The 18,682-nt window shown below is 46.9% G+C and overlaps 1 protein-coding gene across 1 annotated transcript; it reads right to left on the bottom strand.

Annotated features, from left to right (window-relative positions):
* Positions 1-1,317: 1,317 nt before the first annotated feature.
* On the bottom strand, positions 1,318-3,956 carry LOC119297422 (lysM domain-containing GPI-anchored protein LYP4-like). Its single transcript, XM_037575218.1, has 5 exons — positions 3,107-3,956; positions 2,183-2,300; positions 1,933-2,097; positions 1,808-1,839; positions 1,318-1,688 (listed from the first exon to the last, which is right to left on the bottom strand). The coding sequence occupies exons 1-5, from the start codon at positions 3,789-3,791 to the stop codon at positions 1,453-1,455; spliced, it is 1,236 nt and encodes a 411-aa protein (XP_037431115.1). The 5' UTR covers positions 3,792-3,956; the 3' UTR covers positions 1,318-1,452.
* Between the last annotated feature and the right edge of the window lie 14,726 nt (positions 3,957-18,682).

Raw genomic sequence — 18,682 nt, 5'->3', positions numbered from 1 at the left:
ATTTGATCTCAGTAAGACGCTTCCGAAGCGCAAGAATTAAGTCGGAGGTATTTTCAACTCCTTCTCCACCCAAACCTTGAACCATTCGGGGGCTAATGATGAAGCTATGTAGCTAGGGTAGGGTCATATGCCTGACCTAGACACCCTCCACTAGGACATCACCCTAAATCTAGAAGTATTCAAGGGATACCATCATCCACTCGACCAGAAACGTTCCACTCGGAAGACTCAGTGTCACTCGACCATGACAATGATCACTCGACGATCAGAAGACCTAAAGCCACTCTGTATAGCAACGGTCGAACGTTTACTCTGTAGACTTAATGGTCATTTATGTCACTTTATTGCTGGTGTTACCAGAAACGCCCCATTTTTATGTATCTTAAACCCTATGTAACTGAGGGCGGGAGGGGTCTAGCGAACTCTATATAAGCCACCCCCTCCTCAGGGACAAGGGTTCGCATCCCTGTAATACCACACTCATATAATCCAGTCGACCGCCTCCGGGCACCGAGACGTAGGGCTTTTACTTCCACCGTGAAGGGCCCGAACTCGTAAATCTTGTGTGTACAACTTCACCATAGCTGGGATCTTGCCTCCTCATACCTACCCCCATTCTACTGTCAGTCTTAGAACCACGACAAACCCTAAGATAGATAAAGGGGTGATGGCGGCGAGCCCCTTCCTTCTCACCGGCGAGGCCATTCCTTCTCCTTCCTTCACTCAAAATCGACTGACCCAAAACTGAAAAGTCAGCTGACTGAAATGTAGCTAATCAGGTGGAAAAGTGTTGTTATGCCTAGATATAAAATTTTCTTTTAAGTTTTGCATTTAGCATCATCATCATGAGATGCTGGCACATCTGGATGCACAAAGACTCGAGGATTTTCCACTGTACGTCTCCTACGGTGGCTTCTTGGAGAATATTATTCAGAAAGGCCCTACTCCTCATCCGCATGATCAAATATAAGCATTCGACCAAATTTAAGGAGTGGATTAGAGAACATCTCAGCTAAAAACTCAAAATTATGATCATGATGCTCCCAAATGCTGGCATTGGTTAAACTTCAGGCTTTATTTTGTATTGATTTTTGTTTTATTAGTTTTTGGATGCTTTGTATATACTATTTAATATAATGGAAAATACCATAGAACGTTTTTTTTGTTAAAAAGAATGTTCGGAAGTCTAGTTTGAGAGCCATTTTCTTGGTAGAATCAGACCAACTGGGCGCACACTCGCGTGGATGCATTCTTGCTTTGTGCTGCAGAGAATTCATCTAGATTGCTTTCAATTTTACAGGGGAACCACAAATGAGATGAGCAGCAACAATATTTTGGCACAACGCAGCCCCAGCACAGCAGCCGGCTGCTCCTGTACAAAAAGAATAACTCGAATGGAAGCTAGCCGTCGATTTACGTTCGGCTGCTCGATCATCCCTCGTGGATGCTCGGTTACCACAGCACGTTGGTGACAAGGCAGAGCGCGAGCACTCTGAAGACGCCGCTGAAGTGCCGGCCCGTGGGAGGAGCACCGGCGACGGCGTCCGGGCTGGCCGTTGGTGCCGTCCCAGCCATCGTCGGACTCTTGATCCCCCCCTCCGACGGCATCGGCGCCGGTGAAGGGCCGAGATACGTCTCGAAGAAGGACGACGTCGGCGGCGGGATCAGCGGCGGGAACTGGTGCGGGACTGCACGCGAGAACGGCACAAATTGTGAGCAAACAACCAGCACCTCCGTATCCATGGAGTAGCAGCTACAGCTACGGCAAACGGATGGAGATCGGCGGCAAGAAAACTCGCGTGCGTACCTGGGCGCAGGGGCTTGAGCGCCGTTGTTAACCTGAAAGGTGCAAAGATCTAGCTAGGATGAAACAGAGCTGTCCATGAATTGCAGAACGAGATGAAATTGGGTGATATGGCGCTGGATTGTTACGTGGTGAGGATGGTGCCGTTGGCGTAGCCGCCGTAGCCGCAGGAGGTGACGCTGCAGCCGGCGCCGGTCATGACGAGGGTGAAGTTGCCGAGCATCATGCTGCTGTTGCCGCACTGCATGCTGGAGCACGCCGCGTCCGCCAGCGGCGCCGGCACGCAGAACAGCCTGCGGCGAGGAGCGAGCGACGGCGTCAGTAATAAAACATGTAAAAAAGATCATCGAACGAAGGCAGGTCCACGATGGTGCCTACTCCAAGTTGGCCGGACCACAGCTGCACTGGACGCACCGGTCGGCAGTCACTGCGTAGGTCCCGTTCGCCACGGCCAGCCCGTAGTCGGACGTGAACGTGGGGAACGACGAGGTGCACGCTGCACAGGGACACGAAAATGGAAGGGTGTCAGATTGTCAGTAGGCAGCAGATGGTAGGGTAAGTTGCAATGACAAGATTGGAGACGAGAACAAGATGCATATCGTCGTCCTGTTTGCCGACTAGGTAGTAAGTATGGTAACTAGTCATTGGTTAATAATCGGTGCCATCCTCGTCCTGTTAGCCCATGATCTGACAGAGCATCTGGGAATAGTGATGGATCCAATTTTGTCCTCGCGTTCTTCAGAAAAGACAGATGAGGTTTGCATAGCGCATAATTTTATCAATCTCCATTGGGGTAACATGATGAACAAAATGACAGGAAAAACTGTCAGTCAGAGCTCTGAATTGTTTACTTCTGCAAAACTTCATACGTTCAGTTGTTTGCTATTCGAGGGCAACTACGGGGATTTTTTGTTCGAGATTCAGTATGGGGCATTTAAAATGGCTCATACGTATGTCTGTTTCTGAATCGGCAGACTTGGTTGTCAAAACGTTGCATTACCGCCAAACCAAACTAAGTTTGAACTTTGAAGTGCAAACATCCAGTTGTTCATGGACACTGATGATAGATTAGTCTAGAGACTAGAGCTAGATTGCTAATAGTACAACGTTTGTTCCATCCGTCTCACCAAGAGTGCGTGAGTAAACGATAAATGTTCACCGACTAATTTTGTCTGCAAACATCGGATCTGACCAACCAACCAAGAGTGCGTACGTGCAGTGCTGTCAGGTCTCTCGCCAAAGCAGAACAAACAAAACCAAAATTTACCGGATCTCCAAGAAGAGGCAACGCAAACGACTCACCTGGCAGCGGGAGCACGAGGATGTCCCCGGCGGCGACGTCGGCGGTGGCCAAGTCGTTGACGCTCATCACGTCGGTGGCCGTGGTGTGGTACCTCTTCGCGATGGCGGGCACGGTGTCCCCTCTGGCCACCACGTACGTGAGGTACACGGCGGGCACCCCGTTGTCCGCCCCGCCGAAGCACGCGCAGTGCAGCGGCACGAGCAGCGCGGTCCCGGCGTCGACGGCGCCGTCGGGGGCGGTGAGGCCGCCGTTGGAGTCCCTGATCCAGTCCGGGGAGGTGAGGCCGCCGTAGACGCGCGAGGCGATGGAGCCGAGCGTGTCGCCCGGGCGGGAGACGTAGCGGGCGGAGGTGGCCCTGCTGACGCCGCCGGAGCAGGCGCAGGGGACCGGCACGCGCAGCGCGAGGCCGGCCGGGAGGATGCGGCCGGCCGGGCCCGGCACGGCGAAGTCGATGGCGTTGGCGGCCAGGATGGCGAGCGGGTCGGCGGCGAACAGCGCGGCCAGGTCGGCGAGCTTGAGGTCGGCGTGGAGGGTGTAGGAGAGCAGCGCGGGGCAGGTCGTGGCGGAGGCACAGGGCTCGAGCAGCGCGGGCTTGGACGCGGCGCCGGGCGGCCCCGTGCAGGCGACGGCGGCGAGGAGGAGCGGGAGGAGGCGGCGGTGGAGTGGGGTGGACGGGAGTGGCATGACGGTGGTCGGGGAGCGCGGAGGCGTGTGGCGTGTGGGAGTGTGGGACTGTTGACTTGGAGCCTCGCGGTTTCGAGGGTGGCGACTGGGAAACCGAGGGAATGGAGACTCGCGAGGCTACGGAGCAGGTCGGCCGCTGCGCTCCGGATCTCTCGTGATCGCTGTTGGGCGACTCGGGCGCGGGAATCTTTTCGCGCTTACATGTGTTATAAACGCTAAAAATCTCCACTTGCCCAACCGTTGTCGGATCGTATGAAAGGCTCCTGTAACTATGGACAGAGACAAACATTTAATTTTTCTCAAACACGTTATCAAGCCAACTCGCACGATCCCAAACGGACGTCTGATTTAACCGGATTTTGTTCTTTTGGGTAGGACGATGGAGTCGTGTTCGGGCGTGTCCTGAGATGCGGTGACCGTGCGTCCAGCGCGCGACCGCATCTGTTTGCCTCATCTTGTCCGCCTTCATTTTAAAAAGACAACAACGTTTCAAATGCTAAGTCCTAGTTCAGGCCAGCGGCCCTAGTTCACGCCGGCAACAGAACCAGCGGCTTACACGTCCATCACCGGCAACACAGCCAGCCTCCAAAATGAATACTTGTCCTCGCCGACAATACAGACAGCAGCCGGCAACACAGCCAGCCTCCAAAATGAATGTTTTTCTCGCCGGCACACAGCCAGCGGGCGGGTGGCACCCATGCCAACCTCCAAAAAGAACGGCCACGGCCGATCGGACGACCTAGTTCAGGCCGTCAGCGTCGAATATCTCCTTCTGCCTGGCCTCGAACCAGCTCCTCGCTCATGATCGCAAGGCCCACCTCGTTTGCTTTGGTTGCGGCATTGGTGGCCTCGATGTCGAGCTGCCTCTGCCTGGCCGAGACATTGGCGGCCTCGATGTCGAGCTGCCTTTGCCGGGATGCCTCCTCCATGTCCATCTTCCTCCTCTTGGCCGCCTCCTCCATCTCAAGCTTCTTTCTTTGAAGCTCTAGGTGTTGCTTCATTTGTTCGTCCTTACTTTGCCGCTTCTTCTCGTCCCTCGCATCCTTTTGAGACATCATGCCATGCAAAGTCTCACGCAAGGCCATGGATGAGGCATCGCGTATGTCGTCCACCTTGGAGTTGGTCTTGCCTCTCGGCCTCTTCAATGCCTCGCCATCTCCACCTCCGGCGAACTTGGCCGTCTTCTGGCCTCTCTTCCTTTGGAGTTCACGGTATTGATCCTTGAACTTAGGGCAATTGTTGATGATTGTCCAACAATGCGTAAGAGTGAATGGCTTGTCATTGTGCCGGGCCTTGAATGCTTCCAAAGATTGAAATGCCTACACCACATGATCAACAACAATTGAACATGCAAACATATACAAGGCCGAAGTCTCATGGTCGTAGCAAGGAAAGGACTAGGAAGGAGATCATACCATGTCCCCAACGCCGAGACCACTCACGGGCCATGCTTCAACGCTCTCAAATGCGGTGCAATACTTGTTACACTCATGTTGGATGAACAACCACCTCTTTTGAATCGAGGTGATGCCACGGTTGCTTGTAATTTGATAGGGCTCAAACATCTTCCTTTCATGAAATGTTTTGTGGACTCCCGTCCAAAAAACAAGGCCCTTTTGTTGCGCGCCGGTCTTCGGATCTTGGCTAATCTCCATCCAACATTGGCAAATCAACTTGTCCTCATCTTGTGTATATGAACCCGTGCGAATGCTCTTCCTCCTCTTTTGTGCTTCCGCTCTCTGGGTGAGCTCGTCGATGAACAATGGCTCGCCACCAATATCAATGTCATTGACTTCTTCTTCATCCCCATCTCCTTCGCAATAGATGTCATCGTCTTCATCCCACGAGTCACCATGGTCGTAGTCAGCATGGTCGCCGGCCTCTTCATCGGCAACGTACTGGGCGCGGCCATCCTGACTTTGGGTCTCGTCGGGATCGTAGGCACAGTCATGCCCACCCTCGAAGATCACATCCTCCATGAACTGGTTGTAGAAGGGGTCGTCAACCAGTGGCGTTGGTGTTGGCATTCCATCGAACAAGATGCGGGGCGGCGGCATGGTGCCCGTAAATGGTGGCCGTGCATGCTTTCTTTGCATCTCGACGGACGGCGGCCGGCTGCCGCTGCTAGACCCAGGCGTGACGTTGAGGTCGATGACGGCCGAGGGGCGTGGGATGGACGACACGATCACGCCAATGTCCGGCGACCCCGAGAAACAGGTCTAGGCGTCGTGCCTTGGCGGGGGAAAGCCGGGCGACATGGGCGTGGTCCGCGGCGTTGGTGACTGGCAGTGCGGAGGTCGGGCGACCGACGAGCCTGTGCTCGCCGGGCCGACGGCCGCTGCAGGGAAACCGGCTGGACGACACATGCCAAGCATGAGGAGGGCGTGCGCTTTGTTGACGATGTCCTCCTTCTCGTCGACCGCGGCCTTGCGCCGCGCGGCCTCCATTGCATCGCACTCGGCGGCGAACTTGGCCGCGGCGGCATTAACCTTGACGACCGCTCTCCGGCTCCTCCTCTTCGCAGATTCCGCGTCCAACTTGGCGATCTCCTCCGGCGTGCACTCCGACTGCGGCTTCCTTGGCGCCTTGGCCTTCTTCTTCTTCACCTTTCTGGGTGGGTCGACGGCCAGGCCGCCGAAATTCGGCTAGGTGTTGGCCATGGATGGGGGAGGGAGGGGGCGGCGGGAGGGACGTGGGAGGGTTTGGGGGAAATGGCACCAAATGGGGCGTGGGGGGGGGGGTTGCTTTGTGCCACCGACAGACGGGCCAGGGGAGGACAAGTGCATGCGTCCCGCGCGTCCACGCGCTGTTTCACCCCAAAATCGACGCAAACTTGGGGCCGGGGATGGGTCGAAAGTGGACAGAAAACGGACAAAAGTCTTTTGCTCCCACGCGCTGGGCCGTCTGATTTGTCCCTTTTACCCCAAACGGACGGGGCCGGACAGGATGGGGTCACGCGGTGGAGTTGGCCCCAACCTGTAGAACTCTACCAGAGAGCGAAGAAGAGAGAAGACGAAGAGATCGGGGCTTGCCGGTGAGATGTTCGGCCTCATTTCCTTCTTTCTCCGCCTGATTCGCGAGGATGGTTGTCGCTACCTTCTTCGCTACCATGGTGTTGGTGGAGTCCGGCACTTTCGTTGCAGGATGTAGGCCGTCCGTCGCTTCGACCGTTGCGCTGCTCGACGTCGTGGTCACTGCACCGTTGGACGCGGCCATGGTGTCGCCGGACGCGCCGCTCCCCCCACGCCCACGGACACGGCCTCAGCGCTGCTTCACACCACGCTGTTGGTGAACAAGGGGCTTGACCCATGGCTTGTGGCCGGATCGAGTGCCCCCATGGTGCACGGGGCCGCTGCCGCGCCTCCCGGGTCTCCGACTCCATCCCTTCCTCCGCCGGCCAAGTGGCTCGTGTCGTCGACGCCGATGCCCGCCGCCAAGTCCACCGGCCCGCCCGGCTATGTCTCCGTATCGATGCGCACCGCCGTGGACGAGCAGGAGGCGCTTGCCTTCATCTTCGTGCCAACCGGAGCCTCCGACGTCATCTGCCTCGGAGCCGGGATGGAGGGCGTCGACACCACCGCCCCGCCTCAGCGGGACATGGCCACGGGGTCGAGTAGCCGGGCGGAATGGCGCTTCGGGTGCCTCTTCGGGCACGTCGTCGCCGCTATCGACCTTGTCCCGGCCGCCGCCTGATACGTCTCCAACGTATCTATAATTTTTTATTGTTCCATGGTATTATGCTATCAATCCTGGATGTTTTATACACATTTACTAGCAACTTTATACCATTTTTTAGAACTAACCTATTAACTTAGTGCCAGTTGCTATTTTTGCTTATTTTTTTTACTTTGCAGAATATCAATACCAAACGAAGTCCAAATGCTATGAAACTTTTCATAGATTTTTTTCTGGCAAGAAGAGACTCTGCAAGCTTCTGGAGGCCATGAGAAGATGGGACAGTGGGCCACTAGGCACCAGGGCGCGTCAGGGGCCTCTGACGCGCCCCGATACATCTCTAAAGTATCTATAATTTTTATTGTTTCATACTGTTATATTATCAACCTTGGATGCTTTACATTCATTTACTAGCAACTTTACATATTTTTGGGGACTAACCTATTGATATAAGGCCCAGTGCCAGTTGTTCTTTTCTGCTTGTTTTTTGCTTTGCAAAATATCAATAACAAACAAAGAATCATTGTTGTTAATAAAATCATGACAAACTGTAATAGAAGCAATCGGGGTGCTAATAAAATCATTATTGTTGGTATTGGAAAAGTCACATAATTTAGTATTATCTTGAGCCATCGTGATAAACAATCAATCCAACACACAAGCAAACAAGAAGCAAGTGAAAAGAGGCGAACGAAAAAGGGTGAATAAAACGGCAAAGGTGAAGTGGGGGAGAGGAAAACGAGAGACGAATGGCAAATAATGTAATGTGAGGGATAAGAGTTTGTGATGGGTACTTAGTATGCCTTGACTTGAGCGTAGATCTCCCCGGCAACGGCGCCAGAAATTCTTGTTGCTACCTCTTGAGCATGCGTTGGTTTTCCCTTGAAGAGGAAAGGGTGATGCAGCAAGTAGCATAAGTATTTCCCTCCGTTTTTGAGAACCAAGGTATCAATCCAGTAGGAGACTACACGCAAGTCGCCTAGTACCTGCAAAAACAATCAAGAACCTTGCAATCAACGCGATAAAGGGGTTGTCAATCCCTTCACGACCACTTGCAAAAGTGAGATCTGATAAAGATAATAAGATAAATATTTTTGGTATTTTTGTTGTATAGATTGGAAAATAAAGATTGCAAAATAAATAGTAAACTAGAATTATAGATCGAAAACTTATATGATGTAAAGTAGACCCGGGGGCCATAGGTTTCACTAGTGGCTTCTCTCATGATAGCATATATTACGGTGGGTGAATAAATTACTGCCGAGCAATTGATAGAAAAGCACATAGTTATGAGAATATCTAGGCATGATCATGAACATAGGCATCACGTCCGTGTCAAGTAGACCGAATCGATTCTGCATCTACTACTATTACTCCACACATCGACCGCTATCCATCATGCATCTAGAGTATTAAGTTCATAAGAACAGAGTAACACATTAGGCAAGATGACATGATGTAGAGGGGTAAACTCAAGCAATATGATATAAACCCCATCTTTTTATCCTCGATGGCAACAATACAATACGTGCCTTGCTGCCCCTGCTGTCACTGGGAAAGGACACCGCAAGATTGAACCCAAAGCTAAGCACTTCTCCCATTGCAAGAAAGATCAATCTAGTAGGCTAAAGTAAACCGATAATTCAAAGAGACTTGCAAAGATATCAAATCATGCATATAAGAATTCAAATAAGAATCAAATATTGTTCATAGATAATCTTGATCATAAACCCACAATTCATCGGATCTCGGCAAACACACTGCAAAAAAGTATTCCATCAAATAGGTCTCCAAGAACATCAAGGAGAACTTTGTATTGAGAACCAAAAAGAGAGAAGAAGCCATCTAGCTAATAACTATGGACCCGAAGGTCTGTGGTAAACTACTTGCACATCATCGGAGAGGCTATGGTATTGATGTAGAAGCCCTCCGTGATCGAATCCCCCTCTGGCAGATTGCCGGAAAAGGCCCCCAGTTGGGATCTCACGGGTACAGAAGGTTGCGGCGATGGAAAAGTGGTTTTGTGGCTCTCCTGGATGTTTTCAGGGTATAAGAGTATATATAGGCGAAAAAAGTAGGTCGGTGGAGCTCCGTGGGGCCCACGAGGGTTGGGGCGCGCCACCTGCCTCGTGGAAGCTTCGCGGACTTCCAGACTTGTACTCCAAGTCTCCTAGGTGATGTTTGTTCCAAGAAAGATCCTCGCAAAGGTTTCGTTCCATTTGGATTCCATTTGATATTCCTTTTATGTGAAACACTGAAATAGGCAAAAAACAAAAATTTGCACTGGGCCTTTGGTTAATAGGTTAGTCCCAAAAATAATATAAAAGTGCATATTAAAGCCCATTAAACATCCAAAATATATAATATAATAGCATGGAACAATAAAAAATTATAGATACGTTGGAGACGTATCGGGCACCATGGGACGCCAGAAGGCCCAAGTGTGCCCTGGTGGGTAGTGGACATCACGGGAATCTTCTCCACTTCCATCCACCTCTATAAATACGCTAAAATCCTCAAAACCCTAGGGGAGTCAATGAAATACTATTCCAGCCGCCACAAGTTCCAAAACCACGAGATCCAATCTAGAGGCCTTTTCCGGTACTCTACCGGAGGGGTCAACAATCACGGAGGGGTTCTTCATCATCACCCTTGCGCCTCCGATGACGCGTGAGTAGTTTACCACAGACCTACGGGTCTGTAGGTAGTAGCTAGATGGTTTCTTCTCTCTTTTTGATCCTCAATACAATGTTCCCCTCGATGTTCTTGGAGATCTATTTGATGTAACGATTTTTTGCGGTGTGTTTGTTGGGATCCAATGAATTGTGAGTTTATGATCAGATCTATCCATGAATATTATTTGATTATTTGTCAAAATATTTTATGCATGATTTTTATAGCCTCGTATTTCTTCTCTGAAACTTTGGTTTGGTTTGGCCAACTAGATTGATTTTTCTTGCCATGGGAAGAGGTGCTTTGTGATGGGTCCGATCTTGCGGTGCTCAATCTCAATGACAGAAGGAGACATGACACGCATGTATCATCTCCATTAAGGATAAAAGGATGGGCTATATTCCTACATGAATAGATCTTGTCTACATCATGTCATCATTCCTATTGCATTACTCCGCTTTTCCATTAACTTAATACACTAGATGCATGCTGGATAGCAGTCGATGTTTGAAGTAATAGTAGTATATGTAGATAGGGGACGGTCTACTAATATTGGACGTGATGCCTATATACATGATCATTGCCTTGGATATCATCATAATTATTTGCTCTTCTGTCAATTGCCCAACTGTAATTTGTTTACCCACCGTATGCTATTTTCTCGAGAGAAGCCTCTAGTGAAATCTATGACCCCCGGGTCTATTTCCTATCATATTAAAACCCCAAAATACCTTGATGCATTTTTTCTTTATTTATTTTATTTTGTGTTTTTGCTAGATCTATTTATCAAATCTCATACAATTTAATCAATCTCAATACCGAGGAGGGATTGCCGACCCCTCTTACACGTTGGGTTGCAAGTATTTGTTGTTTGTGTGCAGGTGTTGTTTACATAGTGTTGCTTGGTTCTCCTACTGGACTGATAACCTTGGTTTCACAACTGAGGGGAATACTTACCGTTGTTGTGTTGCACCATCCTTTCCTCTTCAGGGAAATACCAACGCAGATACAAGCAATCACACCCTGGTGGGTAGTAAGGCCCACATGGCTCCGTTTGACCTACCTCCGTCTCTATAAATACTCTAAAATCCTAAAACCCACAGGGGAGTCCACGAAATACTTTTTCCGCTGCCACAAGTTCGAGAACCACGAGATCCAATCTAGAGGCCTTTTCCAGCACTTTGCTGGAGGGGGCAACGATCATGGAGGGGTTCTTATCTCTTTTTGATCTTCAATACAATGTTCTCCTCGATGTTCTTGGAGACCTATTTGATGTAATGATTTTTTGCGGTGTGTTTGTTGGGATCTGATGAATTGTGAGTTTATTATCAGATTTATCCATCAATATTATTTGAGTTTTCTATGAACTCTTTTATGCATGATTGTTATAGCCTTGTATTTCTTTTTCGATTTATTGGTTTGGTTTGGCCAACTACATTGATTTATCTTGCCATGGTAAGAGGTGCTTTGTGATGGGTTCGATCTTGCGGTGCTCAATCCCAATGATAGAAGGGGACATGACATGCATGTATCATTGCTATTAAGGGTAACAAGATGGGGTTTATTCATACGTGAGTTTATCTTATCTACATCATGTCATCTTTCTTAATGCATCACTCCGTTTTTCCATGAACTTAATACACTAGATGCATGCTGGATAGCGGTCGATGTGTGGACTAATAGTAGTAGATGCAGAATCGTTTCGTTCTACTAATCTTGGACATGATGCCTATATACATGATCATTGCCTTGGATATATTCATAATTATTATTTTTCTATCAATTGCCCACAGTAATTTGTTTACCCATCATATACTATTTTCTCGAGAGAAGCCTCTAGTGAAAACTGTGGCCCCCAGGTCTATTTTCTATCATATATTAAAACCAAAAATACCTTGCTGCAATTTATTTTATTTATTTTATTTCATATTTTAGTTAGATCTATTTATCAAATCCTATACAATTTAATATATCTCAATAACGTTGAGGGATTGACAACCCCTCTATGTGTTGGGTTGCAAGTATTTGTTGTTTGTGTGCAGGCGTTGTTTACATAGTGTTGGTTCGTTCTCCTACTGGATCGATAACCTTGGTTTCATAACTGAGAGAAATACTTATCTTTATTGTACTGCATCATTCCCTCCTCTTCGAGGAAATTCCAACGCAGCTCACAAGTAGCACTGCCCCCGTTCGTGGGCTCCAGCGAGCCTCGGCCTCACCAGCGCGGCGCCACACAGAGTCGCTCGGACCCCATTGTCGTCGACTCTTCTCCGGACAAGGACGGCTCATCGGTGCTGCGCCGTGACCATCGAAATCGCGAGGGGCTGCGGCGGCCACTCCAATCGTCGGCGCCCCCGTATAGGAGGTTGGGATCGAGCAAGGGGGTGAGGGTGTCAGATTATCTGACCCTTATCGTCCCCTGCCCTCTCTCTCTTATGTGGTGGAGCCGCGGATGGGTTGGCCAAAGGCCGTGGCGACCCAGGACCAAGCGCTTGGCCTGCCCCCTTCAGGATTCATTTTTTATTTTATTTTTTCTCTATTTTTAGTTAAATATTAGTACTAATTATTGTATTGGTGCTGTTTTAGACTATGTTTAGTACTATTTAGTACCTAGTTTGACTGCTACTTACATTCTAGTCTAGTTTTAGATTTAATCTAGGTTAGGACTTGTGTAATTATTAGTGTGTTTATATTATGTAATGGATTGAATATAAATAAAGTACCGGATTTCATCTGGGAAGAATGACATTTCCATGTGTTTACCACATATCAAGTTCTCTTGAACATGTTTTTGTGATTGCCATCATATTCTCTCGCATATCAAAGTTGCAAATTTTCGAACATTTCTCTCTCATTATATTTGGAATCATAAGGTAATGAGCTGGGATCTACTGCTCATCTGCAGACTATCCCCTCTTATTGTGAGGTCTATGTTTCATCAAAAGACAAACGATTACCTCCAACGTGTATTCCTAATATTTAAATTGTAGCATACATAAGGTAATAGCAATGTGGCCTATTACTACGAGATCTAAGTGATCTTCAATGTGTTATGTTCACACAATTGAGGTTGATAATTTTTCAAGTTTTCACTTGAGTATCAAATTTTTGCATTCTTATTACTCAACCATGATGGTTTTTAATTTATCACCCGTAAATTAATTATCTATGGTTCCTCATGGAGGCAAAGATGACCGACAAAGAGTTTGAGGAGATTGCCTTCAATGGCCACAACTACCCTACATGGGCTATGGACATCAAGATCAGTCTTGTGTCTCGTGGGATAGCACGTGCAATCCATCCCCCTGAGACTCCTCTCCCGGCTAGAGCCACGCCCCTGACAGAACAACATAACTATGCTGCTTTATTCATCATATGGCACCATATTCATCCAGATCTCAAGTCTGAGTATTTATAGGAGGAATCTCCTAGTACTTTGTTTCTGACCCTCAAAACAAGGTATGAACAGCATAAGGCAACAGTCCTGCCAGAAGCACTCCATGATTGGACTCATCTCCGTCTTCAGGATTTCAAGTCCATTGGTGAGTACAATCATGTTGTTCATAAGATATGTTCCAAACTGTGCTTTTGTGAGAAGGAACCTACTGAGGAGGAGAAGATAGAGAAAATTGTGTCTACTATGCTCCCTTCATATAGGATCCTCCAACAGCAATACCGTGCTCGTAACTACACTGTCTATTCTGAGCTTATTCACATGTTACTTCAGGCTGAAAAACATGATGAGCTACTCGCTAAGAATGGCTCTCAGCACCAGTTGGGGCACAATCTTTACCTAAAGTTCATCTGAATGTCGTGAATAGACAAAAGTTTGATGGTACCTTTTGGGTTAAACAATCCAATTTCGAGCATAGGCGAAAGCGCAATGGGAATAGGAGATCTAGAAATCCAGGCAAGGGAAAAGACACTTCAAAGTCCAGGTTTGATAAATCTAAGCTTTGCAACAAGTGCGGATGTTACACGCATTCTACTGAAAAGTGTACAATGCCCAAGCATATGGTTATGCTGTACCAGCAATCTCAGGGACGCAAAGCACCTCAGGGGAAAAGGTTTGAAGCCAACTTCAACCTTCATCCGCGTAGCGCAAAAGGAGCTGGTGGTTCACAAGATTTTCCTCCTGGACCGAGAAACACCATGATTCCTTATCTGCCTGAGGATCCTGCTGAAACAGAGAACATGTTGATTGAGTACACCGCAAACAACGTGTTTGGCGACTTCGACTAGTCCCTCAATCTCCTTAGTGATCCACTTAATTATGCCCATATGTGATGTAATAAGAGCATAAGTTTGTAGTTGTCTGTATATTGTATTGTATCAGCACATTTGATATAATAAGATTGTATTCTATGTATTAACATGAGGTTTTCTTATTGAAAATTATTTGATATAGTTCTCTACAGGGACAATCCGATGGAAGAGGAATTATGCCTTCTGGACAATGGTGCCACAATCTCCATACTGAGGGAGATGAAATATTTCCAAACTCTAAAAAAGATGAATGGATATATTCTAACTATTGTTGGACGCGATACAATGATTTTTGGTACTGGACATGCCATATTCACCCTCCCATGTAGTACACAGGTGACAATTGAGGATGCTTTATAGTATCCCGATTCTTCACGTGCCCTGATTAGTTATTGAGATATCCATAAAGATGGTTTTCACATTGAAACCCATGAAGACAACAAAGGGGAGTATCTACTCTTTACCAAAGATCACAGATATGGCAAAAAGGTACATGAGAAAATTCCTTCTCTATCGTCTGATTTGTACTATACATACATCAAACGCGTAGAACATGTTGCATACAAAGTAATTTTTTAGAATGTTAACTGATACGTCTCCGTCGTATCTATAATTTCTTATTGTTCCATGCCAATATTCTACAACTTTCATATACTTTTGGCAACTTTTTATATTATTTTTGGGACTAACATATTGATCCAGTGCCCAGTGCCAGTTCCTGTCTGTTGCATGTTTTATGTTTCATAGAATATCCATATCAAACGGAATCCAAACGGGATAAAAATGGATGGAGCTTATTTTTGGAATATTTGGAAAATCTGAGAGAAAGATCAATGCGAAACGGTGTCCGAGGTGGGCACGAGGTAGGGGGCGCGCCCCTGACCCTCGTGGTCCACCCGTAAGGCGGTTGATGCCCTTCTTCGGCCGCAAGAAAGCTATTTTTTGGTAAAAAATCACGGTGAAGGTTTCGGTCCAATCGGAGTTACGGATCTCCATATATATACGAAACGGTGAAAGGGCAGCAGAACAGAACGCATAAACAGAGAGAGACAGAGAGACATATCCAATCTCGGAGGGGCTCTTGCCCCTCCCATGCCATGGAGGCCAAGGACCAGAGGGGAAACCCTTCTCCCATCTAGGGAGGAGGTCAAGGAAGAAGAAGACGAAGGGGCCCCCCTCTCCCCTTCTCTTCCGATGGCGCCGGAACGCTGCCGTGGCCATCATCATCATCACCGCGATCAACACCTCCACCATCTTCACCAACATCTCCATCACCTTCCCTCCTCTATCTACAGCGGTCTACTCTCCTGCAACCCACTGTACCCTCTACTTGAACATGGTGCTTTATGCTTCATATTATTATCCAATGATGTGTTGCCATCCTATGATTTCTGAGTAGATTTTTGTTGTCCTATCGGTAGTTGATGAATTACTATGATTGATTTAATTTGCTTGTGGTTATGTTGCTGTCCTTTGGTGCCCATCATATGAGCGCGCGCGTGGATCACACCCAAGGGTTAGTTGTATGTTGATAGGACTACGTATTGGAGGGCAAGAGTGACAGAAGCTTCAACCTAGCATAGAAATTGATGCGTACAGGATTGAAGGGGGACCAATATATCTTAATGCTATGGTTGGGTTTTACCTTAATGAACGTTAGTAGTTGCGGATGCTTGCTAATAGTTCCAATCATAAGTGCATAGAATTCCAAGTCAGGGATGACATGCTAGCAGTGGCCTCTCCCACATAAAACTTGCTATCGGTCTAGTAAAGTAGTCAATTGCTTAGGGGCAATTTCGCAACTCCTACCACCACTTTTCCACACTCTCTATATTTAATTTATTGTGTATTTACTTAAACAGCCCCTACTTTTTATTTACGTAATCTTTATTATCTTGCAAACCTATCCAACAACACCTACAAAGTACTTCTAGCTTCATACTTGTTCTAGGTAAAGCGAATGTCAAGCGTGCGTAGAGTTGTATCGGTGGTCAATAGAACTTGAGGGGATATTTGTTCTACCTTTAGCTCCTCGTTGGGTTCGACACTCTTACTTATCGAAAACTGTTGCGATCCCCTATACTTGTGGGTTATCAAGACATTTTTCTGGCGCTGTTGCCGGGAGCAATAGCGTGGGGTGAATATTCTCATGTGTGCTTGTTTTCTTTATCACTAAGTAATTTTTATTTGCTGTTCTTAGTTGTTCTTTATCTTTACTTATGGATATGGAACACGAAATACCAAAAAAATTTGGTGTACTTGCTGCTCATGGAGATGAGGAACCTCATAAAACCCTCGATGCTCGTTATGTGACATAAATTATGTACTACTTTGATAATCCTGAGAAAACCCCATTCAATCTGGTAACGGGAGTAACGTTGGATCAATGTGAATACTTTAGGGATTATCGCTTGACACAAAAAGGGAAACTATTATGGGATCAAATTTATATATTGAAGTGGTATGCTCGGCAAGTATGCTTGAGTTATGATTATACCTGTTGCTCTAGAATGAAGGCTCCACACCTTCCCTTTTCATGCAAATTTAATGATAATGAAACCTTAGCTTCTTATGCTAATGGTATATATGATTACTATGATGTGGAACAAATAGAAGAATTTGTTGCTTTTAAGGGTGCTTATGAAATTGAATCTTTGTTTGAAAAGTATGAAGCTTTTGATGATGATGTTTATAGGCATGAAAATTTAGCTATCCTAAAATATTGCTATGATAATTATGAATATAATTCCTATATTAATGCGCTTATTGAGAAAGTCCCCGTTGTCCAATAAGAGACTAATATTTTGCAGGAATCTATGGAAGAAGAAGTTGATGAAACTGTGAGCTTATTGGATGAAAAAGATGAGGAGGAGAGTGATACGTCTCCAACATATCTATATTTTTTGATTGCTCCATGCTATATTATCTACTGTTTTGGACATTATTGGGCTTTATTATCCATTTTTATATTTTTTTGGGGACTAACCTATTAACCGGAGGCCCAGCCCAGAATTGTTGTTTTTGCCTGTTTTAGGGTTTCAAAGAAAACTAATATCAAACGGAGTCCAAACGGAATGAAACCTTCGGGAACGTGATTTTCTCACCGAATACAACTCAGGAGACTTGGACCCTACATCAAGCCAATTAACAGGAGGCCACGAGGTAGGGGGGCACGCCTGCCCCCCAAGTGCGCCCTCCACCCTCATGGGCCCCATGTTGCTCCACCGACGTACTTCTTCCTCCTATATATATCCACGTACCCCCAAACGATCAGATACGGAGCCAAAAGCCTAATTCCATCACCACAACTTTCTGTATCCACGAGATCCCATCTTGGGGCCTATTCCGGAGCTCCGCCGGAGGGGGCATCGATCACGGAGGGCTTCTACATCATCATCCAAGCCCCTCCGATGAAGTGTGAGTAGTTTACTTCAGACCTACGGGTCCATAGTTAGTAGCTAGATGGCCTCTTCTCTCTTTTTGGATCTCAATACAATGTTCTCCCCCTCTCTCGTGGAGATCTATTCGATGTAATCTTCCTTTTGCGGTGTGTTTGTTGAGACCGATGAATTGTGGGTTTATGATCCAGTCTATCTATGAATAATATTTGAATCTTCTCTGAATTCTTTTATGTATGATTGGTTATCTTTGCAAGTCTCTTTGAATTATCAGTTTGGTTTGGCCTACTAGATTGGTTGTTCTTGCCATGGGAGAAGTGCTTAGCTTTGGGTTCAATCTTGCGGTGTCCTTTCCCAGTGACAGAAGGGGCAGCAAGGCACGTATTGTATCGTTGCCATCGAGGATAACAAGATGGGGGTTTTATCATATTGCATGAAACCATCCCTCTACATCATGTCATCTTGCTTAAGGCGTTACTCTGTTTTTAACTTAATACTCTAGATGCATGCTGGATAGCGGTCGATGAGTGGAGTAATAGTAGTAGATGCTGGCAGGAGTCGGTCTACTTGTCTCGGACGTGATGCCTATATACATGATCATACCTAGATATTCTCATAACTATGCTCAATTCTGTAAATTGCTCAACAATAATTTGTTCACCCACTGTAGAATACTTATGCTCTTGAGAGAAGCCACTAGTGAAACCTATGGCCCCCGGGTCTCTTTCTCATCATATCAATCTCCATCACTTTATTATTGCTTTGCTTTTTTACTTTTCCTTTTACTTTTCACTTTGCATCTCTATACCAAAAACACCAAAAATATTATTTATCATCTCTATCAGTTCTCACTTTCGTAAGTGACCGTGAAGGGATTGA

The sequence above is a fragment of the Triticum dicoccoides genome, chromosome 5A, assembly GCF_002162155.2.
Source record: "Triticum dicoccoides isolate Atlit2015 ecotype Zavitan chromosome 5A, WEW_v2.0, whole genome shotgun sequence".
NCBI classification, from domain to species: Eukaryota; Viridiplantae; Streptophyta; class Magnoliopsida; order Poales; family Poaceae; genus Triticum; species Triticum dicoccoides.
This window is presented reverse-complemented; position numbering and strand designations above follow the sequence as displayed.

What these genes read in the sequence shown, in the direction of transcription:
- LOC119297422 (XM_037575218.1), bottom strand. Translation starts at nt 3,791, where the DNA reads ATGCCACTCCCGTCCACCCCACTCCACCGCCGCCTCCTCCCGCTCCTC. An exon ending in TGTGGTCCGGCCAACTTGGA is followed by an intron (nt 2,098 to 2,182) that starts GTAGGCACCATC and finishes TCCTCGCCGCAG; the next exon opens with GCTGTTCTGCGTGCCGGCGC. An exon ending in GCTCAAGCCCCTGCGCCCAG is followed by an intron (nt 1,689 to 1,807) that starts GTACGCACGCGA and finishes TCTCGCGTGCAG; the next exon opens with TCCCGCACCAGTTCCCGCCG.